The 27,469-nt window shown below is 38.7% G+C and overlaps 2 protein-coding genes across 25 annotated transcripts in view; both read right to left on the reverse strand.

Moving 5' to 3' along the window:
• Positions 1-1,146: 1,146 nt before the first annotated feature.
• Positions 1,147-5,101, reverse strand: LOC306989805 (uncharacterized protein). The gene is made up of 10 exons (XM_079595817.1): positions 5,028-5,101; positions 4,839-4,929; positions 4,009-4,356; positions 3,791-3,908; positions 3,413-3,504; positions 3,195-3,312; positions 2,811-2,918; positions 2,326-2,514; positions 2,012-2,188; positions 1,147-1,796 (listed from the first exon to the last, which is right to left on the reverse strand). Exons 1-10 carry the CDS (start codon positions 5,084-5,086, stop codon positions 1,582-1,584), a joined length of 1,515 nt encoding a protein of 504 aa, XP_079451943.1. The 5' UTR covers positions 5,087-5,101; the 3' UTR covers positions 1,147-1,581.
• An 11,370-nt stretch (positions 5,102-16,471) lies between these two features.
• nrxn1a (neurexin 1a) overlaps positions 16,472-27,469 on the reverse strand; it is a 169,231-nt gene continuing 158,233 nt past the window's right edge. For 16 of the 24 annotated variants that reach the window (XM_079594939.1, XM_079594941.1, XM_079594938.1 and 13 more), the window contains 2 exons: positions 21,183-21,264; positions 16,472-18,378 (listed from right to left, as the gene is read on the reverse strand). In XM_079594939.1, the coding sequence (XP_079451065.1) occupies positions 18,077-18,378; positions 21,183-21,264 (384 nt within the window). In that variant the 3' untranslated portion in view covers positions 16,472-18,076. The remainder of the gene's footprint in view (positions 18,379-21,182; positions 21,265-27,469) is intronic. The other 8 variants (XM_079594945.1, XM_079594944.1, XM_079594943.1 and 5 more) reach the window with 1 other exon arrangement.

Below are 27,469 nucleotides of genomic sequence, written 5' to 3' on the forward strand. Positions count from 1 at the left end.
GCCCGTTAAATATGTAGTTCTTCCGGTTGGCAAAATAGGGTTGTAAGTAAGTAGGGTTTCAAAAAAAACTATAGTATAAAGTAACTTCCTAACAGACATGCTACTGCAAAGGCATATACGTGTTGTATGAATTCAGACCAAAAACATCGTCTTATGGTTATCATTATCAGCCAAAATTGCTTGTTTGGGAGATTCATGCTAGTTGCTAAGGTAACCGCGTGAGCCTGAAACGGAAGAAGGGTGCGTAAAAAAAAAAAAAAAAAAAAAAAAAAACGTGTTAGGGAAAGAAATATGAATACCTGACATTACCAACAAATACTTTTAAAATGTGTCATCCTTTATTAAAAAAGAAACGGAAGAAGGGTGCGTTTAAAAAAAACGTGTTAGGGAAAGAAATATGAATAACTGACATTACCAACAAATAATTTAACATATTAAAACATTATATGTTATAAAGTATGTTATCCTTTATTAAAAATTGTGTTTTCATGTTGAAATCGAGGCACTAGATGCTAGGGATGTTTTCGTTGACATTTTGGAGAGCGGCAGGGTCACTCTGGACTGATAGCCAGTCCATCACACAACCATCACACTCCCATTCACACCTAGGGCAATTTTATGAGTCTCCAATTAACCTATTCTATTCGTTTTCTTTAGGTTAAATATATTTTTTATACAGAAAATAATTATACAAATAAATTTATTTGCATAGCACTTTTCAATGTAAAGAACAAAGTTATATGTTATACAAAGACCACAAGGACATTAATACATAAATATATGTACCGGTATGTATAAAATGCTAGACATAAATGAAAGCAAATTGCTTATGATTGTAAGCTGATATTTACAACACCAGTTGTCTAGTGTTAATTATTGTATCCAGAGCAAAGTTATGCAGCAGGATAATGAAAAACTTGTCTTATTTATGGGTATAATTAACTAATTAATTAATACAACACATAACTCTATACCTACTTGACAATTAACATGTGAAAATGTTATTTTGTGTGATTACTTTTAGTTATGTACCCTGTATACAACTGGCATACAAAGAGAAAAATGAAAAATCAGTAATTTACAGTAAATGGTTTATTCCAAAAGTATCCACAATCACTGTGAATAACATTATACAGGTGTATAGAGTATAAAACATGCAAACTATTACATCAATGTAAGTGTAACATTTTTGTACAGTAAAGGTCATTATGTTGACAAGATGAGACGGGTAAAGCTTGGGGAAGTCACCACTGCAAGAGGCTGCTGTCATTTGCAAGCTCTAGCACCACAGTTGACTGCAGAAATAGTCCGTGAAAACATCGGAGGTGGAACTTAAAAACCGACCTGCTGTTTGTAAATTGAGTTTTGGAGAATCACATAAAAAATAAATTAACAGTGGTTTCCTATCCATCTATGAAGCTAATGCTACCTACACACTGCAGGAAACAATAGTCCAAAATAAAAGCACTGTATCAGACATCCATTGCACTTCAAAACGTTTTATGTTTTCCTTGCAACACTCCTGCAGTCCAGTCATAATTGATACGCAGTCTAAACGCATCCCACCAGTTAAGCACTAATTTACACTGCTTCAAAATCACTGTCATCTGAACTCTCATAATCAACTTCATGGTCCTCCGGTATCTCTTCGGGCACATCCTCCAGCAGAGAAGCAGCATTTGTTCCTAAAGCCAGGCTGTAACTTGAGCATACGACTTGGAACTTCTCCTCCACATCTGCAAGCCTTTTCTGAAGAAGACACAGTAGCCCGTGATGACCCTCTTCACTTAAACTGCCTAGAAGAAAAAATTAAAAGCGAGGCATGATAATACTTTCATTGAGTTAGTGTTGTTGAGCTATTCATTAACTGAGTTTACTAAAGAAGTACAGACCATTTAGATCCAGCCACAAGGAAGCCATAATGTAACACTAGAGGATCTCAAAGTGAGAGGGGTTTTATAGGATCCCCAAAAGCATTATAGCAAGAATCTCATAACAGTTCGCTTCTTACCACAGTTTCTGCCAGAAGACATTTCTGATATCCTTCTCCTAATGTTTCCAGCCAGTTTTCTGAGATAGGTGCAGTGCTGTCTCATCTCCCTCATCACAATGATCTTTTCCTCTTGAAGCCGCACTTTTGACATGTACACATCAAAAATCTTCTTCTTGGTGAGAATGTTGCTGGATTCTGAAGTCACACAAATAACATCCCTTCAATACAAATTTGACCTGTACATTCTAAACAGCAGGCAAAACATTAGTGTATGTACATCCCATAACCTGGTGCAGGGTGCAAAATAGCCTTAGTTAGAAATTTCTACATACCACTGCTGTGCACTTCCCATGGCCATATTAGACTGTCTCCTCCCCCCACAGAGAGCCCGCTCTCCACCTTCTCCTCAACGATGCGCTCCTCATCTGCCACCTGCTCATTGTAGAGCTTGATTGTTTGCAAGAGTTTTCTCTTCTCTTCCCACAATTTTCTTCGACGCAAGTGTCGAATTTTGTTGCTGTCTATAAAAATGGCAAAACACAGAAAACATGATGCACAAGCATGTGTATGCAGATATCAGAAAGTTCAATGAAATACTAATATTTATAACTGACTAAAGAATTAATAAATTAAATTAAATTAAAATGTAAAAAAAATAGAATGACTTAAAAGGCGTAATAGGCCTAATATCTGTAAAATTTAAAGGAAGACATTTTAAAATTAAGGACCTGAAAACACGTTAAAGACCAAAACAATACAGATAAGACAGCTGACATAAATAAAAATGACATAAATATTAGATGAGTTATCAACATACCAGTCTGATTATAAAGGCTGGCTTTTTTTTGATGAACACCAAGAAACATTTGTTCTATAGATTTCTGAAGTTCATGTTGGTCATCCTCACATCTGGTACCTACAGAATCTTAAAGCAACAACAATAATACAAGTAAATGATTATAATGTATTTTAGGCTGTACATTTAAACAGTTTGAAGTTCAAGTTAAGTTTGTCGAGAGCCCCAAATCACTGTTTACAGTCTCAAAGGAGCTTACAAGACCACAAGTTTATAACAAAAAAAAAACAGGACGACACGTCCTTACTTAATCCTTATGCATGGCAAAGATTCTCAGTTACACAATTAATTATCACACTGCAATATTAGTAAACTACATAGAAGAATGTCTATAAAATACTGTACCGTCAGTAGCCCATTTTCTGACATCATCTACCCACTGATGCAAGATATTCTCAGGACACCCCAGCTCACTGCTCAAATTTTCCAGTCTCTGAGACTCAGCCTCAGCCTTTTTGAAAGTCTGGTGTAAAAAAAAGAAAAAGATGTCTGCCTTTGCAATCTTAAAAAGTGAGAAAAATCATGAAAAGCGTTGTATACATAACTCAGACACAACATAATACCTTGATGTATCTGCTGGATAGTGCAAGATGAAGGCCTTCCTGCTTCCGTCGGTTCCATCCAATAGCATGGACAGTTAGCATGTCATTCCTGGCTTTAAACAAAAAAATGATGTGATGGAGGAAAGTCCCATTAATGCTCATGGCATTTTACTTCATCCACACATTGACCATTGAGTTTTAATTTAAGAGAGATGTAATGCAGTTCTATTAATGTGTTACTATCATATTAGAATATTTCCAGCTTTATATTTGCAATAAATCATATATAATATTTGCAATCTTAGAGGACAAAGTATTAGACAGAAAGAATAAAAACAATAAAAAGAAGAAAGAATAAAAGACAGGTTTCCTAAAATAATATAAATAAGCAACAATTACCAGATTTTGTCATGTACTTGGTTGTCAGGGCACACCGAGACAGGTAGCTGTTTACCATTTCGACCTCCTCCCCTGCAGTTGTGCCAGCTCCTTCCTGATTTTTGCCACTCCAGATTATCTAACAAATTAGGGTGGCACTTATATTATAATAATATACAGTGTATTATATAAGTCATAAAAATAAAATTTCAAATGGTATGATAAAAAATATGCAGTACCTCACACTTGGTTGAATGAGCCTTGGCATGCATGACAGAGAGGAATGGTCTCATCTGCAGTAAAGGTCTGAGTTCCAACATGGAGACTGCCAACTTTTCCAGGTAAGGCCAATACTTGCAAGCAATATCCGTGCAATAGAACTGTCCGTTTGTGGCTGCTTGGAGCTCCTTCTGCAGGTACAGCGGATAAGCAAATATTTCCCCCCTGTACATGTTAAGAGCCTTGAGTAGCACTCCGTGTCTGCAAACAACCACCTCAAGGCCCTCTTCATCCAGTTTGCTTGCTCTTCTGGACGTTTCACGTGCAGCAGACCACTGACTGGCTCCACAGATCCCTTTGCCGGCAGTCTGCATGACAAAATAATTCTGGTTAAAACTAAAAGTTGCTAGAACTAGTTACTTCATCCATCAGGATGAGTCAGGTTACATCACACCAACTGGCATCTTTGTAACGATCGGTGACAATAAAGGTTTACTTTCAAACTACTACTAAAGAGGAGCTTCAGAAAATGCATCTACACTTTCTCTACTCTAGCAACACAAACTAGTTGAAAGGCAGGGTGACAAACTACATGCATAGTCACTATCTCTTACAGAGATCTGCTATTACATAATGAATGAGCTACTAAACTAGCCACTTTGGATGCCACCACACATATCATATCTAATTTCAAACCTCAACACAAGATTGCTTGAAAGAGTGCACCATGCTCAAAGTGCTTGTAACAAACTAAGATACTAGTGTGTATTATATAAGCTTACACCAACTAGGGATACAATATATATTTAATAAAGCAACAATCATACATTTCAAATTTTGCAACACTAACACTTTTCATTTTACTCCTGATCTCATCAACAAAATGGTGTACATCAGTGTCCTTGGCAATGAAGGTGCCATCAAAATAGGGTTCCTCTGACCTTAATAGAATAAGAAAAAAAATATGTTCAGTGTCAGACATTATATGTTCTGTTAACTTTACATTAAGTAAAACAATTACAAGTTTAAAACAACTAACCCCTTTGACTGCCGAAATCGGTACACTTTTCTGTTGCCATCTGCACAAAGAGCAAGCATGTTGGGTGTACATGCCGGGCAGGGGAAGTGCTCTACACTGGCCATTTCTTCACACTGGTACTGGCAGAATGTGTAATCCATGAAGCTTCTTTGGAATACGTCTCCATGTATTTTCCCAGTCTGTACATGCGATTAGTAAAGAGTAAAATTAAATAGCTACACTAATGTTCTCCCATCTCTACTTAAGGCAACTTTGATCCACACTGATCTTACCCTTCCAAAGAGACAGGTCCTCCTCTCCAACATCCGCAAAAAACCTTGTCTCGATAAACCTGGTGCAACAGTTTTCATTTCTTCAAATGAGCTGAAGACATCTACGGAAAACAGCGTGTCAGCATTCACAGATGCTGGCCAATACCCACTTCTTATTAGGTCGCTCATGTCAGGTGTCCAATGAGCCAGACATAATCTGCACAGCAAGTTAGGCAAGTGCAAATCATACCGACCTAAAATCAAAAAGTAGAACATTCTAACACACAAAGGGACAATAATTTTTTTTTATATAAAACCATAGTTCATACCATTTATGCAAACCAAAATGATTGCTCTGCCAGCTGATTCTGTGACGTTTGAAGGGTCACAAGTGCATAATTGGACAGGTCTCACTGTAGGCAATAAACATACTGAAAGGAGAAGAGAAATAATTAGTGAGAAAGCATTAAAAATATGTACAATTAAGATAAAAAAAAGACTAAAGATAAAAAAAACTTTAATCACTTTACCAAAAAGGTTCAAAACACTACCTTGATTGACCAGTGTATATTTGCCATCTTTTTTTACACAGCACACTGTTGGCTCAATGGGCTTGTAAACTCCCTCAATACAGGACTCCCTGTTATGGAGAGTGAGTTTTTTGTGTATGAGTATGTCACAATCCATACACAGCCACTCTTGTGGCATGCAGTCTCTGCAGCGAATGACGGCAGGAGATGTGCAGTGGCTGCAGTTATTTTCTGGAGCCACATTGCAGGACAGCAAGCAGTTGATGTGATAAGACCTTGCTTTCCGCCACTCATCTTGGGCTACAGATTGGCGCAAGCACCATGATGTGGATGTTGAAGGATGCTTGTTGGTACCTTGAACATCTGCTGATGTCAGAATATCCTGCAGTTTCTGCATCTCACTGTCTAAAAGACAGAAATAAGAAAATAATAATTCCTTTCATGCTTACTGCTAACTTGCTTAATTACAGTAAGGTCAGGTAACATTTTACCGAATAAGTGTTGAGAGCAGTTTGATTGGGTAACTGTGGGAACCTCCTCAGGTGACTCAAAATGAGTAGCATCCTCACTGCCAACCACGGAAACAACTGAAAAGATAGATAGAAAGGAAAGAGTAAACAATTTTCATATCTTACAAGCACATAATACAGTCTGACAATTCCATTAATCTCAAAACGTTTTTTTCCCCCTCATAATCTGGACATAATCTTGAACTGTTAGCAGCATGAAGCTGACACTGATTGCTTCACTTCCACTTAATTTCTTTGTAATTGCATAGCATTACAGTGAAGTCAATAACATAAGTAACACATCCAACATGTGGTGTTTCTGATGGCACAGTTTAACATACAGTATTTAAAGGAAAATGATTCAAAACCGGAAACAGAAATCCTATTAAGTTTTACCATAGAAAAAATTAATAAAGGAAAAAGCTGTGCACTGGAAGCCCCCACAGTTTAGTGGTCTATGTTTTAAAAGTGACACAAAACCATATATATGTTACCTAACAAATAGCAAGCTGAATTCTGTATACAATGGGCACAGTTATACTTATTTAAGAAGCATTGGGTGGTGGGTAATCACAAATCATATTGGAAGACATGGACTACCTGTAGCTGAAGCACGTTTTCGTGTCTCTCCACTTCTTCTTCTTTTTAGCAGTGGACGTCCTTCAGCATCTCTCTCCACCCATCGGACATTAAATGTACTGCCTTTAGCAGATGCTGCTTTGCCCTTCGCTTCCTTTGCCTTGCATGACAGAAAGTGAGCATTGTATGATAACACTGAAATACAGCCAACTCTTGAGCAGTTCATTCAAATTTTGCACTCTATTTGCCACTCTTTAGTATTATTACCAATACTGGAAGAGCACTGTCTAAAAAAATACTCACTTTGTTTTGAGCAATAAGCATGTCTGCAATGAAAATAGCATCATCTACTCTCCCTCTGTCTTGCTGAGCAGCCATTTCAAAGATACTCTACTGGAAAGGAAGATAAAAACACGGTCAGACAAAAAGAATTGAGGACGGAGTATAGGGTGGCTTTAGGCTATATAAAAACTCAATTTAAAAAAATAATTTGGACAGTGAGAGAGAGAGTAAAGTGAAAGAAAAATAAAGAATATAGAGTAATACTTACTTGAAGACAGTGAAGCTTTAGAAAAGATAAATGGATATATATATATATATATATATAGAGAGAGAGAGACACAAGAAAGAGAGAGAGAGAGAGAGTGTGTGTGTGTGGGAGAGTGTTTTAGAGAGAGAGTGTGTGTGTGTGTATGTGTGTGTGTTTGAGAGAGAGAAGTAGTAAGAGGAGTATAGGGGTGGCTCTTAAAAGAGCCGTTGGTTTTCTTATAAAGGTATACAGGTAACAGGGAAGGATGGTGGGTAAAAACAGGAGCTGTTGGACAAAGGAAAACAAAAACATAGTTCATTCTCTTGCAGCAAGGCTTCCTAGATTTGTCATATTATACATATAAAGTACTGTAACTGTAATAAAATAAACAAAGATAATAAAGAACTGATAATTTTATTGTACAGTGTATATTCAGCATGTAAACGGCACAAACGAACAGAAGCAGTGTGTCGTGATATATGAGGTGAATGCATCATTAATATGCTAAATCTGAATACATTTCCATGACCACTAAAAGATTTTGTAAGTAATTTGTGCTCTCGATGCACCTGTAATTAGTCGTGTGTATGGTTACCGTAGTAAAACCAGTGTTCATTTTTTAAAGGGCTGCCACTGTTGTACCCCAATAGGTAAAACGATCAATAAAAAATAAATGTAATTGCACAAACTAGAATAATTAGAGTAAATGTTACATGTGCGCTATTGTTCAAAAGTTTTGGGGTCGGTAAGATGGTTAATGTTGAAAGAATTCTAAAATGCTTACCAAAGCTGCATTTATTTGATCAAAAATTCAGTACATCTTTGTAAAAACGAATACAAAAATAATATTTTTTGAAATATTATTGTAATTTGAATATGTTAAAATGTAATTTACTCATGTGATCAAAGCTGAAATTTCAGCATCATAATTATTAGAACAGCATTTAAATGAAATATAGGCCTTTATATTTTTTTGTAACAATGTAAAGGCATTTACTGTTACTTTTAATCAATTTAATGCATAATTTCTGAATAAAATAAATTCGTTGCTAAATAAAAAAAATTAACGTTACTGGTTTAAAAAAACACCTTAGGATCATGTTTTTATGTGAGGATCGATCCTTTTAGAATAGATAAGTTACAACGTCAGAATCGATATTTTTCTGTGATTAATTAATTAGCCAATTAATATCAATTTCCATTAACGTTATTGACCACAGTAACGTTAACAGCACCATTGATTAAAAGCTCCACACACACACAAATATAACGTTAGGCTACAGCAACGTTAGGATTTCTTAAATTACAGCACCATAATAAAAATATGCCTTTGACCGACCTGAACGACGCGGGAATTTTGGAGAATGCACTATATCGCTTTCTCTTTGGTCCGTGGAGAGTTGTTGGCATTGAGGAAATGATCGCCCCCTACTGGTACTCAACCTTCATTCATGCGTGTCATGTTCACGCCTAGAGGAGGCAAAGCGTGACCCTGACACGCATCCGCTAGTGGTCCAGCGTGTGTATTACACGCTTTAGCGTGATACCGGGTTGCCCTGCAGCGTAAATGACGCTAGGAATCGCCGTGCTTCACTAGCGATTCTCGCTTGAAGTGTGTATGTCCGCACACAAAGATGGTTGGCCCTGCTAATTCTGCACAGGCTTCTTTTCAGTATTTACACAGCATAACATCTTTATCTTGCTCGTATTGTAGCCATGGAAAAGCGTCTAGCCATTTTTTTTGGAACCTGTACTGTTTAACTTTACCTGTCACTGATATTATCTGCTTCTTACTAGGAACAACAGCACCAACTTCTTGTTCAACGTCTTATTCTTTTTGTTCGAAGCCTCGTTGGAGACAGAACTTTCTAAAATGTGATACCGTATTTTCCGGACTATAAGTCGCTCCGGAGTATAAGTCGCATCTGTCTAAAAATGCGTCATGAAGAGGAAAAAAACATACTGGACTATAAGTCGCATTTATTTAGAAACTTATTTCTCAAAATTCAAGACCAAGAACAGACATTTAATCTGGAAAGGCAAGTTATTTAACTACACAATAGCACACAGAACAACAGGCTGAATAGGTGTCCGGTGTGTTAACGTAACACATTAACAGTTATACAGCTACACAATAGCATAAAGAAAATATACCTGGGTGGCTGAATAGGCTAAATTAACATAAGCCAGCGAGTCCAACAAGCAAGTTACCGGTAAGCAAGTTCACCAAGCTCCCGCAATCTCATTCCACACTGAATCCATTGAGTTCTTCATCCTCGGTGTCGCTTCTGAACAACTCCGCCAACTAGAGCACCCTCTCGCGGCTGTAGACGGTAATGTTTTCTATTGGTTCATCTCAGTCTGAATTAGTTTTGATATACATGTCGCACCTGACTATGAAAAAAAAAACGCACCTGAAAAAAAGTGCGACTTATATTCCGGAAAATACGGTACTCTTCATTCCAACACAAGACAATTTCAACGCCACAGTCGTCTCAACTTTTTTGCGCCGTTTGGTTGACTGGCATTAAAAGCAACCAATCGCAGTGCGAAACGTCACAGTAGATGCATAACGTACGTCTAAGGGAATTTGGGAGTTGTAGTTTGTTGATTTGATCGGGTCAGTCGCACAAGTGCGCCTAAATATCTTTTCATGGTCGCACACATATTTTTTAGTCGCAAATGCAACTGAAATAGTCGCACTGTAGAGCCCTGCTAAGAGACATCAACTCTTTAACCAGAAAATGGGTGACAACGACGAGTGCACTGTTCATTTTAAGCTAGAGTTATCGTACTTCTTTCCACAAGTGAACGCAGCAGCAATCAGAGTTAGACTAGAACTGTTCCCGCTTTGAGATGCCAAAATCGCCCAGCCCTATAGTACACATGTAGGTATTGGTATTGGTGCATCCCTAATTATCGGTATCGGGTAAAATCTTCATATCGGTGCATTTCTAACTCTTTTGCACACATGCCAAAACACATGCTTAATCAATAATACATTAAAATCTGGTCTGAACAAGAAGCTAATTGTATAGGGATCTGAACTTGTTTTGAAAAAAATTCTCATTTGAGAACTGACCAGAACGATTGAGGAAAAACTGTGAGTAACACACCACACTCTGTCATTGCATTAACAAGGGCTACAGTGACGTAGTAATGTGCTCTGAACACAGGCAGCAGTGGGAGTGTTTGGAACAGTGTTATGAGCTTAAATGACATCAGCTCAGCACAAAGACAGTGGTGTGAGACTTAATCACTGCGTTTTTCAACCATTTTGAGTTAGCAAAAGCTGGTCAATAACATCTGCATTTATATTCACAAAAGCAGATACTGTTAGAAAATTACCTGTGTAAAAAAAAAAGAGCCTGTACAATTCAAGGTGCGTTTTCTGTTTTTTTGGGGCTCTGGGAAATTTGCCTGCTCACAGATCTGGAGGAATAAAGATCCATCTGTTATATAAGTCCATCATCAGGTTTATTAAATATTGATGCGTGTATTCTGAAGAATGCCTTTGCTTTAGCCCTTATCAGAATAAGAACCACATCAAGCAGCTTCTGCATCCGCTCAGCCCTTCAGCCATTTTCACACACTCATTTACATATGTCATTATTTTTAGTGAGTGATATTAGTATTCTTTACTAGTCGGGTATTCTGTAAATCATCTTATATTCATATTTGAACTGTTTTTAAAACCGTAAAAACAATTTGTACAGTGTAAAAAAAAAAGACACATTTCCCTGACAAATGGGACATATAAACACACTATGTACAAAGGATAGTACATTTCCATATAATAAATAAATTATACGAAAATGGAAAAAGATATTTGGTTTAACTATTGGAATGGCTTATGCACTCAAATATGAGTAATTATTCCAAGAAAATGAATTCAGTCATTTATTATGTTCCATGTCATATTTCTGCATACTACATGGAAATGAAAAATTAATTCAAGTCCATTTATGTAACTGAAACATATGGGAAACTGTCTCTCCATTTTAAGGAATATCTTGGTTTAATTAAATATATTTTTAGACCCAGGTAATGAGGGCCATTCATTAAACTATAATCCCACCAAAATAGTTTTTATATACGCCACCATTTACAGAACGGTAATGAATTTCTAACTGCTCATGTTCATATGCCAGGTCGATTTTAGATAGTGAGAAAAACATCAAGTTGAGGACAACAGAACAGGATGTTAAATTCAAGGTGCTAGGTCACAAAATCAATCATAAAGCACCTTCAAGGTGAAGCCTCGTGATAAATGAAGTCAGTACTGAAAGAGATGCAGTCTTTTTCATATTTCATCCAATTTTAAAACATGTTTTTGAAGCTCAACGCAACATATGACTAGTATCAATTCTTCTTTTGACTGAATATGTATTCTTCCACATACACCCCTCACCCCCAACTTTGATTATAACAATTAAATAAAAGTATCACAGAGGTTTTCTCAAGGCCGGCCGTGACAAACCTCCAGCCCAGCTCCCACACTCCCTCTGCAAAGTGTGTTCAAATGAGGCCTGATGAAAAGTCTATGGCGGGTGTGAATAATTCATGAATCATAAATTACAGCGCATGCCTCCCTGTAGGGGTAGTTATTTCACACCAGCTGTTCCGTAGCCTCCTCCTGTGCGGGAAATTAAAGAGAGGCGGTATTCTGAACTGTCCACCGCCGTGACCGAGTCTCAGCGCAGACCACCTCGGCCAGAGCTTTATCATGACATCTTGTTCTTTGATACAAAAGGAACAGAACTATGTGTTTTCTTTGTTATGCCGGATCGATGGCTTCATTCAATATCTGAACACAGAACGACTGGCCGCTTAAGGCCCCCTGGGAGATTTTCTTTTTTAATGTGTGGACCATAAAAAAAGCACAGTTTTTGTAATAACAGGACATTATAGTGAAAGAAACCACTAAATTAAACAAAAAAAGAGCCGATTCTGAGAAAAGGTAATATTTCTGATGCAAGTGGAGATTTAAAGGTGCATTGTGTAATATTTAGGAGAATCTATTGACAGAAATGCAATATAATATACATAACTATGTTTTCAGTGGTGTATAAAGACCTTGCATAATGAACCATTATGTTTTTATTACCTTAGAATGAGCCATTTCTATCTACATACGCCGCGGGTCCCCTTACATTAAAATAGCCATTTTATTTGCTGACATGTTTCTACAGTAGCCCTAAATGGACAAGCGCGTTTCGTCATTTTGTTGTTCTTCGTGCAAAGAAGCTAGCTAAAGTCAGTGAATAAAACACTGACACAATGATGAACAAGTAACAATAATATTTGAAATAACATATTGTTTTACTGAATAATGAACATTATTTTACTGAATTATTAAACATAATTTCGTACTTTATCTTTGTGAAGAAACCTCATTGCTTAACTGGCTGCTCTCTGCGGTCTCAGACGATGCCATCTTTTCCTGTCGGCCACCTCAACTTCTATTGGTTGCAATTCGCAACCTCACCACCACTAGATGCCGCTAAAATGTGCACCTTTAAAGTAGGGATGCACTGTATACCGATAACCAATAATTTTTTATATTTGAAAGCCGATAACTGATATATGAACCAGTGTACGATTTCAAATTAGCCTAATTTTACACTGCTATGGCCAACTTTATTTATATATATATAAAAAAAAATCTACTGTCTTACAAATAAATAAAATAAATAAATAATTCAAAAAAAGTCACTGGACAACATTACTTGCATATAAACTATGCATATGCAATGGATAAATAAAATGGAATAGCCTCCGCACGGAAAATGAAATAATTTTAATTAAACCATATTGTTGATAAATTATAGAACTTCTGAACGCTTTGGACAAAAACTGGTCTCTTTAGATTTGGTGCATCATGCCGAGTTGAACGATACCCAATTTTCCCATAACGACCAATGTTGGGCGTCGGCCATTTTAAATTTGGTCGTAAATCGCCTTATTTTACGAATGCATTGGCGTGTGGTTACAAAACTCAGTATGTCTTCAAGACCATGCCCTGCTGAAGGTCCTCTAAACTTTTCAGGGCAGCACCACCTTGTGGTGGAAATAGCAAAAAATGCTAATAACTTTTGATTAAATCAACCTTTGTAATGTACCTGTTCTAGACTCATTGGATCATGCCAAGATTATAGACACATTTTGGCATAGGCAACCGAACTTCCTGTCCGCCATTTATATATTTTTCAGAAATCAATTTTTTCTGGTTGGTCTGATATTAACTAAAATCGAATCATATCATCTTCAGACCATGCCGGAGAAAGTTAGGGATTTTGTGTTGATAGACAAAACCGTTTTCGTATACCACATCAACAAAGTTGATGGCATGATGCCAAATCAACTCTGAGGCTGTATCTCTGCAATGCTTTGGCATATTGACTCTAAACTTTGCACGTGTCATTGTCACCTTACTTTGACTACACCACATCAATTTGGTCACAGCGCCACCTATTGGTCGAAAGTGATAAACCATTAAATCATATTAATAGTGACTGTATTTATCATTTTGCCTGTAATCATCATAATGTCTTAAATTGCTCATTGTTGCAGTTGGTCTGATTCTCCCAGCCATGTTGGCATGAAAAAAATGATAACATTGTTCAGTTTTCTCTCTGAATGATGTTAATTGCTATGGCAATTCTCGATGCAGCATGAATGACCTACAATGGCAAAATTTCATGACAGAAATTCAAAACACTGCCTTAAACTCACTAGCAGAAAGGCGTCGTCTAAAGAAGACAGTTACCCACAACTCAATGTGGTGTGATGTCAGCTTTACTTTCTATTCATGAAATTAATCAGATACTTAAAGCTAGAGTAGGTAATGTTGGAGAGCTAGCCAGATTTGAAAGTGGCACCTCTTCTAAGCTCCGCCCCCTCCTGTCAGTTCTCCGTCCAAAGCTACGCCCCCCCACAAACATGAACGCGCATCCACATTTGGAGTCAGCTGCATGTACCTACCAGTGATGCGCGGGTTGATCCAAAATGAGCGGGTGCCTGCGCCCGCGGTTACGAGTCATCCAAAAATATTTTTAATGATATTCGGGTCGCGGTCGGTCGGGTCGTTTACCTTTGTAATTTATATAGTACTAGACACAATGTTCTATGAAATACATAGGTCTACACTTTATTGTCTGAATGCGCGAGGATGACGCACGAGCAGTCTGCAGATGAAAGTGGGAAATCCTTATTTACCTTTTGAATGTTGAGCGCGTTATTAACTTTTGAATAAAAGCTGACGCGGGACAAAATGATGACCCGATTTCCCAACGCGTTGAACTGAGCAATGCCATTGTGCCATTTTAATAGGCTACTTTTAAACGCATATAGCTCAGTAATGTCAGTTTTATGTAGCCTATTTGCTGAGAGGGGGCGGGATTTTTGTTGGGAAATTCGGAGGAGAGACGCACACGTCGAATAGACTGGATAAACACATGCAGCATCTTAATTGTTAAGAAAATGAAACGAAATAAATGAATAAATCAAGCCTTTATTACAAAACACTAGGCTATATCATACAGCATTCTGAAAAATGCGCACCCCTAGTTCCTCCGTCTATATGCCCATGACGCGATGAGCATTTACTATAGCTACTTTAAAAAACGCGGGTCGGGTATAATATTTTCTTTCCTTTTTTTGCGGTCCGAGTTGCGGGCGGGTTATTTGAAAACGTCGGTCGGGTGCGGGTTGTTTATACATTGACCCGCGCATCACTGCTGTGCACGCAGTGGTGCTCGGGCACGAGACATGAAGGCATCTGATTGGTTCTTTACATTCGCACCGAATGGCAGTGATTGGTCAGAGTTTTTACTGTCCTACAGCTGCTACAGAGGTCAGATTTGTTTCATTCCTTTTTCTGAACACATAATGTATTGACTACTATCAGAATGGAAGGACCATTTCACCCAGTATAATAAAAAATGTTTCTGAACAGGATTACCAACCCTACCTTTAAACGTATTACATTTTATATCTGTACAAAATGACGCAAATGCGGAAGTTACGTGCTAGTCAGAATGTGTAACTCCTGTTGTGGATGTGCTCTTCCCATAACAATGCGCTGAAACATGGCAACTAAACCTAAAGAATTCACATTTTAGTACAATAGTGTTCTCATTATCACAGTTATTAATATTGTCTATTGGTGTTTAAGGTGTGTGTGCTGAATGAACAACGGTAAACTGAAGAGCTTTGCTGGCGGGTTATTTAACTCAACAAAACGCATCCTACAGTATATGAGATTAATCAGATATTAATACAAAATAAACATAATATTACAACTTGCATCTGCACCAAATGACATGAATGCACAAGTGAACTTGAACTAAGTTATGTTCCAGTCAAAATGTGTAACTGGATGTTCTCTTCCCGTAACAACATGCTGAAACACGGCAACTAATTCACAACGTTTTATTACAATAGTGTTCTCATAATTATGTAATGTGACAGTCCCAATCATACTAATTGATGTTGTGCATTGCTATTTGGGCACTTTACTAGCGCGTCAATTCTTAACCAAACGCATATCAGATAAATCTGTTATATAGACACAATAGACATAAAATTACAACTGCACAAAACAAAAGGCTAAAGGAAACTCGTAGTCATGAAGGTGTAACTCTACCCGTTACAATGCGTTAAAACATGGGCGTTCAAAGAATTCCCATCGTACTTTTACTGTTGTGTTTCCATTATAATTTTATGTAGCTTATATGAAAGACTTGCGTTGCACTTAAATGTATTTTCCTTTTCGAAGTGATTCCAATCATATTTCAAGCAATTCAAAACCATCATGGCGAACTGAAGTGTCTCAGCTGGCGAAAATATCATTATTTATCGGCTTTAATATATCTGCCAAGTTTTCTTATCAGGTCGATAACATTAAAAATGATCATATGTCGGCTAATACCGATATTTTAACACAAAAAAACCCAAACATAACAACAACAACACCATGGCATTCTCTAAATCCTTGTAATGTGTTTTACAAAAACATTATAAAGAAACAAAGAACAAATGCTTTCGTAGGTCTTAATATTTTATTTATTCATTTGATTTTTCAAAACTATTTTTTCATAATAAATCTTCACTTTGAGGTCATCAAAGAATTGTCACAATAAAAACAAAAGAAGGTATTATAGAAAAATTGTACACAAATAAAAAAAACACACAAAAACAAAAAGCAACATTTTATTCAGAATGTCATATAGTTTATACCTCTTGTACATTCCACACAGTACAAGATAGCAGAGAGGAGAATGTTTGCAAACACTTTTGAAGGGTTGTTTTCTCTATCTTTGTGCTTTTTTTAGCTATAATCCAATACTCCGTTTTGGGGGGGGGGGCTGAATTCATTTGTTACTTTTTGAGATTATGATATTGTCTCTCTGTAGACTTGGAGTCCTAAATACCATGCATAATTTGTTTGGTCACTAAGACAAGCAAAAGGATATTGCTTAAACAGTCCAAAATCTTATTTTCCATATGTCTGTTTGCTTTCCAAAACCTATACTCATACTCTTGTCTTTTAATGTTGACACAACAGCAAATAAAATAAAAAAAGTAAAAAAAATTAACAAAAAAGAAAAGAGTATGTCAAAAATAACAGATGTTGGAGATGCACATAAAGGAGGGAAAATAAAATCTGTATAGCTAATGGCAGAAACGGTTCTATCGCTATAGCAACACATTAACATTTAATTTTCTGTTTTTCATTTGTTTTCGCCTTGGTTTTTTCTAAAAAAAAAAAAAAAAAAAAAGTTTGAAGAGCAGGTATACTGTAGTTGGCATCATCTATATAACAGGCTATAAAACACCACTTCAGCCACAGTCCAGAGAGCACACAGATAGTCTTTGCACCGTATATAAACATGTAATAAGATACTTTACGTGCATGGAGTTTTTCCTCAATCTATCCCGAATGGCCCCGGTATTCCTCGTCGTCATCAGCGTCATCTGTCATCGTTTTGACAAACATACAAACAGAAGAAAATCCAACAACCTTTAGACGTGGATTGATATTTAAGGCCTCCACAATTCTCTTTGACACCAAGGGTTCTGTCCACCGATTGGAAATCAGTTCGGATCCTACTAAGAAGCGGTCCTTTCTCATCCAAACGTGCAATACTGCCATCAGAAAAGGGAGTCAAGTACTTTGGCTGATTTAACAATCATAGGTAGCATCTCATTTGTAAGTCCTTCATTCCTTTTCCAGCCGTCCCATCGGTGAATGTCTGTTTGGATTGTTGCAGATGGTTTTTCTGGCTTTTAGAGGGAAAATGTTCCGGCAACACATATACAGGCAACATAATGAAATACACTTAATTCTAACCAGCGGCCCTGTGTCTCAGCGATCCACAGCTGGAGTGACTATGTGGAGTCTTCTTGCACAGTACCATTTCATGTTGTACACACATTTCAGTAAAGTTCCGGTGTGCTTGGTTATAAAGTATGTTTTGTCGTTAGTAACAGTATATTGTGCCTTAGTTCAAACTAAGACTTTGTCTTTTTGATTTTTTTTTTCTCAATTACTATACACAGGTGGATCTCCCCTCCCCTTTTGCGTGAGTTCATAGCACAGGATCTGTGGGTGGGTTGTAAGGGGGTAGGGGGGAGAAAGTCTGTGAGATCAGACATAGTACTCCTTGTCCTTGTTCTTTTTATCTTTTTTATTTTTGGGCACGCCAATGGGCTTTTCTTTGACAGCGGCTCCGTTGGGCTGCGTGGCAGAATTACTAATATAGTTACGGCTCTCGTCCACGTGGTATGAGCCCTCGTCGCGGTTTCGGTATTTGTACATGGCATAGAGCAGGATTAGAATGCAGAGGGCAGCGGCCGCGACGATGCCTACAACCATGCCAGTGGTGCTGCTGGACTCCCGAATCACCTCCGGGCTGGGGTAACCCTTGGCCTCAGTCAGCGGAGGGTGAGCTGTGGACACACAGAATGGAAGAAAGAGAGAGAGAGAGAGAGAGAGAGGCCGTTCATTAAAACAACAGGGATATCCATTTACCTCTAAATTCTGATTGGTCAATCACAGAATTCAGCAGTCAGATATTTCCTAATATTCAACATCATCCATGGCAACTGCATATTAGTCTGCTCACTTGGATAATTGAAACCGGCGCTACTCATGTCTCATATTACACTACAGACTCACTTTCTCTGGTTTCAAACAAATGCCAACAATTGTTGAAGCAATCAATTCACCCTATGCATTTTCTATTCTAAACACATCTTAAAGAGCTTATTGTGAATTTATCATGTTGCATTTTTTTTATTAGTTTTGATTACAGTTTTTAAAATTAGTTTTGATTAAATTTTTTTCTCCAAATGTCAATCCAGTCTTCATTTACAACGACAGACTTCTCTTTGGTGATGTATGCAGGACATCTCCAATCGTTTTGTACACTAATGGACATTCTTTATTTTCTATCAAGGGAGGTTAAATTATAAAATAATTTCAACTCGCAGTATTTCATGTCTTTACTGTGTGTTGGGATCATTTATTACCTTGTCTGGGTATATTTTGCAATAACATGCAGCTAAGTGTACATTTCCTCTTTCTTAAAAACCATCCAAGTGTTCCGATTGGTTAATTTACTAGTTTTCTCTACTGTAATGTCAACATTGCAGCTTCTTTCCCAACAGTAATAGAATTATTCAGTTTTAAGCCAACTAGAAATACTAAGAGGGTTGAAACTAGAAAGAACTTGAAAGAAACCCAAAAAATCAATATATCTTTGCCAAATTGATTCCTCTCCTGACGAGATGAGATATCCCACTGAGAAACTGCTTCACAGCACTGTACAGCCACTTCAGTAAACAGGATATAAACCACAATAACAACACTCAACCTTGCAATATATGTAAAGCATGTACTGCTGCTGAACGGACAAACTTGTACTGTAAGCTTGTGCTAACACTTTGCTTATCAACCCGTCACAAAACACATCTGGCTGACACAGATAGAGCGATCAGAATGGATATGTCGCACATTTTCCATGAGCCGTGACCAGTGAGTGAACCTCGCATCCTGGCTATTCATTCCTGGCAGGGAGACCGGCGTGGTGGGTGGAATAGTTTGTTCTGATTTATGTCTCTGGGAGAGGGGACGGGGACAGTGCAGTGCGACTTAAGGCTGAGTGTAAACAACACCTGTGACAAAGACGTTTACAGTTTCGGTCCGATCCGCTGCAACTCGCAGGTGCAGGAAAGGAGATGACAAAATACAGCAGGGAATTATAGATGGCGACCTCTGCTCAAACATCTGTTTTTAGAAATGTCGCGTGGAAGGAGGACACTTTGAGGAACTGTAACAATTTATCTGAGACCTTTAAGCGTTGGCCAACATTTTATGTTTCTGCTCTTTTTTTTGTGTGCTTATTAGCAAGATCTTTGCATGATTTGTCAGCATATTTTTTCTTTATGTCATGTACATGCTTTCATTGCTCTATGTATAATATGAATGCTGCATAGGCCACTAGCTGCTGTAACTAAGCCAGCTGAACGAATCCAGATTGGGTTAACCTTTGTGCTTCATTTTTCATGTCGAAAGTGGTTTGTGCAGTCAACTGAGTAGCCAGGATTTCTCTGAATGGAGAAATAGGAAAAGCAGTGTGTGCTACGCTAGCATGCTCGCTGGCCTTTTCTCAAATTAAACCAACAAAATTCGCCAGGCCTCACAATAAAAATGATAGGCAAAATCCGTATTTTTTTTATGTAACGATCTATATAAATGGGTTAAAAATGAAATAATGTGAGCTAAAATTATACAGAAACACAAAGAAATTTGATAGGCACAAGTTTAAGTTTGTTTAATATAATGACCCATTTAAAAACTCATCTAAGAAATGAGCTCCCTCTGTGCCTGAAAGAAAATTAAAATACTATATTTACAGCACATACACAGGGTAAAGGAATTAATGAGGTAATAATGTCTGTTTAAAGAGGCAAAGGCAGATTATACAAACATATATTTCGGCACGCACTGTGAACACTTTGATAAATGAGCACATAAGCAACAATGCAGCTCAGGTAACAGGGTGTTCTAACCGGCAACAAAACCATAAAAGCCCTTTCAAGTTAATCTGAGCTCCTGTTCAAACCAGCTGCGACAACCACTGAACGCGCTGGATTTTGTCAGTCACTCGGGTTCTATTTCTGCACCATAGCGCTGGATTATTGAACATCAAACATGGATGAGCCTAGGAGAGGTTGTTTTTGGAAGTTGAGAAACATCAGATATTTCAAATCCCTCAAGATTCACAAGAAACACCATAAAATGGATGCTGCCCGAAGACGCATCATGGAAGTGCCGAAAATACAAGATGTGTTCTAGGTTTGACGCTCTTCAGCTCGCCCTTGCTGTTCTGATTGGCTGGTTTTGTTGGGTTGAATTTTCACATTCAGTGTGGGCAGAAAAATTACTATTCACGGATGATTCACGGACACATTATTTCCCAGACTGTTTTCATTTTTCTGGTGTACAATGTGTCCGCTTGGCAGGATATATGAGAAATTATGCCATTTGGTAAAATGTTAAATATAATAATTGTTTCTCCCCAAATTATAGTAATGGCCACTACACAAAATAATTTCCCTTTCTTTTAACTTGTACTGTAGTAGAATAAATCTTGCATGGAGTGGTTTCAAACAGAACAATGAAAAATGGAGAACATTTTTGGTGGAAAAGAACATGCGAACAGTAATAATATAAAAGAAAGATGACTAACCTAACCCACCTGAACTTGGGTCGCAAGGGTCAATGTCCTCATCGTCACTTGGACATTCTGCCGACGCTACCAGAAGATCATCCTGTACCAAAGAGACACAAAACAGATAGAGGGTTAGTCAAAAACACCTTGTGGCATCATTACAGTTTTATAGGGCTGCTGTGTCATCTAAGGCCTCATGCTGCGAGAGAAAGAGAGGAACTAAAAGGAAATGTCCTTTCCACTGCCACTCTGACATCTCTCACAGGTCCTCTGAGCTTTGACTCTCAGGTGCGATCAAAGGTGTCCTAACTGTAAAAGGTCACAACTTTTCCACAAAAACGACCCTTTCTGTAGATTATAACATGCCAAATCGTCTTATAGTACAGTCCTGAGAGACTTCCACATCAAGGCAGTTGGAAATATCGATCAGAGCAGCACAAACACACACACACACACACAAAGATTTCACAAATCCCCTGACGAATAAAATTTTGCCGGCAGTTGCTTTATAAAGACTGTCAACGCAGAAACATGGTGTGAGGAGCATCAAATCCGCTCACATCTGTCCGTCCCGCTGGAAAACAATCTCATCAAACGTGCCTTTTAATCTGAAATAAAACCATAGGAAGCACTTCTACAGACAAGCCATATCAAGGACAACGCACGGCGCTGAGACGCGCACAGCACATTCTGAAGGAAATCTTGCCTCTGCTCCTGCGATGGTTCCGAAGGGAAAGAAAGCCATGTTGAGATTTCACGGTTGGAATTCCAAAGATGGTATCCGACAGTGGTTTAATAGCTCAGAAAGTCTCTCCGTGCAGGAATTCTCCATCAACTATGCAAAAAGGCAGCGAGCTCGACGTTCCTCTCAGCGCTACGGCAGAAAATTCCATCTGACGATGTCGCTTTGGTGGCATCCATTTAGTGTCTTCACACTTCTCTCTCTCTCTGCAATTAGCCAGAGTGTGTATACATTTGCCAGCTGGCCAAACGTGTACATGCATGTGTGCTTGTCCCAATAGAAAAGCAGGGCTGGCTGAGTGTGTGTGCGCGCACAGGGAGGAAAGACATCGATTTGTCTCTCTGAGCTCACACAGTCTGCCCACAGGCTGCGGGGCAATGCCCACGCCAATCAGGACCTTTCACCATCATCACAGCCATGCGGACCACACGAAACAACACGGAAAGAGAGAGAGAGGGAGAAGAAAGGGAGAGGAAAGTGGGAGTGGGAGGGCACCCTGTACAGTTGTTTCAAAGTGGTTGCCATAACCACATGGTTGCCATTTTCCTTGCAGCGATATCTGTTCAACTCCCAGCTCTAAAACACCCTGCAAGTAGGTCAGTGCGGGTGAATAATTTAGATCCCTGACGTTACAGTGCTGCTGCTGGAAGGCTGCGAGTCATGGAGGTAATGTGTTGCAACAGGAGTGCACAACATAGCCCTTGCTAGAGGCCGGCAGCGGTATCTGTCCGACTCTAGAGAGCGAGAGGATAATAACCCAGAGATCCTGGGAGCCTACGCTGAGTTAAGTCATCTATGCCGCGCCGTCTCTCATTCTGTGAGCTGACGTGATGTATAAAAGACGGCAACTATCATGGACACTGAGATTAGAAATCAACCGAAATGTGGTTAAGTGTCTGATAAAAGGGGTTAATAACGCATAGGCTTGAGCATGAGACGCAATTTGGACTCGGCGTTCTCTTCCTTGACATGACCACTGAGAGAAAGGAAGGAGTTTGAGAAGAGGGATGAACGTGGTGTAGCGGTTAAAGATCTGGAGGTGTAACTGAAAGATAGTCCACAAGTGGAGATCCATGAGCTATCACCATTGTGCCTGAATGATCATCCTCAGTTGTACTGTAAGTGAAGCTTGGCGATATAAGTTTGGGATTAGAAAGATTACCAAGTGTTTGAAAATATCTTTTCTCATTTTTATATATAATGTATATGTGGTGTCAAATCTGCCATTACTCCAGTCTTCAGTGTCATTTGCTCTGGAAATATTTATCAATTTTGAAAATAGTTGACCTGCTTAATAATCTTCTTTGATGAAGAGAAAGTTCATTTGTAATAGAAATCATTTGTAACATTATTAATGTTTTGACAGTATATTATAAGTGACAGTAATTTAAATGCATCCTTTCTTAAAAGTATTAATTAGCATAAACTGATTAAAAAGCATAAACAGATATAGCCCTAACTGTAAGGCAAGGAAAGGAATCTGCTAAATGACTACATGTCATTGTGACTGGCGGCTTTACATGAACATGCTCAACCCAAATCTTTGTTAGAATCTCTATTTGAAATCATCTCACACAGCTGAGCTCCAGCAACCATCCTTCCCTTTCCTCTTATGGAAACACTGCCCCTCAGCAAAGTGTCAAAACTCGGATAAGTCCTCAGATGTGGCGTTACACAAGCGCTTGAGCGTGAGGCTGCTTTCTGCAGAAAAGTCACATATGACTAAGACTGAGCCTTCAGCATCCATCTGCCTGAGCTCGCCACTCTCCTCCATCCACTGCCCACTCAACAGCTGTGCTGAGGCGGACAGAAGCGGCCTACATTATAACTGGCCATTTTCCTCCGAGCATGTCAAACAGGGTGGGTGTGCTATCAGACCATCATTTGCGCACACACTCACAGTATTAGACTCCCTGTTTTGCTTGCTCTTAATTACTGCACTGCCAACAGGCACAATAAGCGACAGAGCGCCAAAATAGGCGGGGGAGAGAGACGACGCACACTTCACCTGTGAACACAGAGGGGGAACCAGCTGTGCCATAATGAGAAAGGAGTTGCCTCAACTCAAACGCTCTCACAAAACACACACTTTTCAAGCTCCACCTCCATTCATCCCTCTCCAATTATCTCTCGGCTGCCAGACTGATCTACAGAGACAGACTAGAGCCCGCTGTACATGCCCTGGATAAGAGAGGCACAGGAAGTGGGTGGAACTGACCTACTGACCTCTGCAACGCTACACTTATTACATTATGTAAGTAGGATTCACAATTAATTTCTTAATTCAGCTCATTTTGCAGCCATGATTTTTTTATAATGGCTATGAAACTGAATTTTTTTTGCATTATATATATATTATTATTATTATATGTACACGCAAATATTAAATAAACAATCGATTAATCAACTTGACAACACTTATATATATATATAACACCATATATTATCCTCCAGAGACATTTTTGGTGCTTTTTCTCTTACATTTGTATCATGTATGCAAGTACTGACCCTCACGACTCTCTAACAGGCCTGCTGTGTAAAACCATTCCCTCAATTTCCATCTAACAGATACCTATGGAAGCTTGTTTCCGTCATGAAATAAAAATAATTAAAATATTTGCCTTAATTTTTTTAAAATTGTGACTATAACTTGCAATTGTACGTTTATATCACGCAATTCTAACCTTTAAAAAAAAAAGAAACATGTATTCAGTGGCGTAATAAAGCTTCCTAACTTCTCAATTCCTTGTTATTGTAATAATTTGCACTCAAAAACCAAATATAATTTTTACAGCCAGTCTGAGATGGCCAGGCTCAGACACTCACATTCACCTCTATCTCTCCATCTCTTTCAGTCATGAAGATTCTAGTATTCCACCAAGAATACGAATATCTCAGAACAGTGCACCGTCTGTTGTTGTTGCCATGGTGACATGAAGATTCAGCCTGTTCAAAATGATAGGAAATAAAAACCGAATCGCCTCGGTGGCTCAGCTGGGACCTGCAAAGCAAACCACTGATTTCTCGCTATCTGTTTTTCCTCCATATTCCTTTCCTCCAACCAGAGTGAAAGAAAGAAAGGGCGAGGGAAAGCACAAGAACATTAAAGTCTGCCAGCTAACTTAGCAGCCTGCTAATGAAGTGTGAATATTCATAGAGAGGTCCTGGTGCTAAATGCAGCCTCACTTTGCTGAGAGCTGTGTGTTTAAAATACCGAGAGCTCATACAATGAATAAAAAATGGCCACTGATGCACTGCAGTATTCTCTAACAAGAACGGTTGGTGAAAAAAAAAAAAAAAAAAAAAAATCACAGGAAACACAAAGGAGATACGCCTGCTAGTATACAGCTAGCATGTACAGCTACTATATATTAGAGCTGACCCACAGGGCCTCCATATGCGCTACCTGACATTCTGTACAAAAGATTCAACATTTGTTAAAGATTCAAAAGAGTTAAAACACAATCCGAAATGGTTGAATATCTCCATTTTCCATCCTCAAATGCCGTACTAAGATAAATAATAGAGAACCAAGACCTTTCATAGAAGATGGAAATCAAGATGGCTTCCTGTGTAATTATTCACGTATCGATCAAGAATGATTCTCATTTAGGTATTAGATCGTTTCAGCTTTACAATATCCTGGTTAATTATAAAACTTAATTAATATTCTTTATTAAAGTCCACATGAAATCAAAATGAACCTGATTCACTTTTTTATTTAATGTTTCTGGTCATATTGTGAACCAAATTAATAAAAAAATATTCCAAAGGAAACCATAGTTTGTCTTTATATATTTGAATTGAATGTTCGATACCATTAACCAATAGTAAATGAGTTATTTAGACACTGTTTTAACAAAATCATTCAGTCTTTTTTCAATTTTGGGTTATAACTTTCCGTGGTCCAATCAGTTCTAGATGGAAAAAGTCCCGTCGCTTATGTTTTACATTGAAATATGAAAAATTGTTTAAGTAAGAAGGCAATACACATGACTTAATTAAAAGCCTTATTAAATTAGAATTTTAAGTTGTTAAAATATTTTTTTAAGTATAATTGTGTTCTATATTATCTGCAAAGAAATGTAAAGTAATGTAAAAAAAAACAGGCAAATGCATCAGGACTGACCGAGAAGTTCTCAAAGTACTCTTGACTCACTCCGAGAAAGGCATGTGAGTCACAAGTAGCCATTACAAGCGATTCTCATGGGTCATCCAAGTGGGAATAAATAAATCTGATCATACACGCTGCCCACAGACAGAACACGCTGTTACAGACTAAAGCTCTAGATCTTAAACAAAGAGTGAGAGAGAGAGGGGGCAACCTGCCGACTTCACACAACACAATACACACACTTGTTCACAGCACACTGGGATAAACTTTACTGGAGGACAGCTCTTGATCTTCACATACTTTTAATGAGGGGGAGAAAAAATTAGATGCAAATGAAAAAAGGACAGCACAAATAACAGCATCAGTGGGCTGTCGAGACGACCGGAGGAAGCGTCTAGTTAGCGATGAAAAGAAACCGGCATGCCATGGACGACTCTGGCAATGCGAACTCGCTGCAACAGATGTGGACATCGGCGACGAACGGCGCCAGCCTCATGCACGCTCACAAAAGCACTGCAACTTTTCCTTCTTTTCCCGTAACTCCCTCACTGCTGCCCCAATTCTCTTTTCTCTCTGCTTCTCTTTCTCTCTCTCTCTCACTCGCTCTACGTGCAGAGCGCTGCAGACAAATGGTGCATGCCTCTTTCACTGCATGGGTATGACAACATCAAAGACTCTGCATGCGATGATGGCTGGATGGAGAAGGACCGTGAGAAAGAGAGACTACCTGGGATGAGGAACAATGCCACCTCGCATCCATGATGGCAGCCTGGCTACACTGTCTGCTTCCTCTATACAGCTTTGCTTTTCTGTTAAGGTGAGAGTTTGTCCTCTCCCCCTCTCTGATCTCCCCGTCCCTGCTCCTAGAGCAATAAAAAAGCCCCACACCAGTAAAATAAAGTCCGCTCTGTCAGATCAAAAGTGATGACTGGAGAAGTCCTACTTTGGTAAGCAGATAGGGATGATAAATTGTCTGTGCATCAGGAGAGACTATGAGTGCCTTCTACAGACTAGAAGAGAGAGAGAGAGAGAGAGAGAGAGAGAGGGAGGGAAGGCGTAAGCAAGGGAGAAGAGAAAACGAGAAAGATACACACGGATAGAGGCGGGAGGGAGAGAGGGAAAATACGGTACGACTGCAAGCCGATCACCTGACTCGCTTCAGCCAATCGCCATCGCCGCTCAGCTTGAGGTTGCTAAGGGTTTGCTCAGTTGGAGATATTTTATTATAGCATTTTTTAGAAAGAGATTGATGTGTGTATGTGGAGAGGAGGGGGGTTGCACACCTTCAGCCCTGCCATGAAACTCCACAGAGACACAACCCACAACCTAACATCAAACACACATGCACACACTCAAAATACATCTCTCCACAGCGAGAGAGCGAATGTTACACAACGGATGGCAAAAAGCTCCACGTTTTCATCTCCACTGGCCCTCCTGCTCCTCTGG

This window comes from Phoxinus phoxinus (assembly GCF_949152265.1).
Source record: "Phoxinus phoxinus genome assembly, chromosome: 21".
NCBI classification, from domain to species: Eukaryota; Metazoa; Chordata; class Actinopteri; order Cypriniformes; family Leuciscidae; genus Phoxinus; species Phoxinus phoxinus.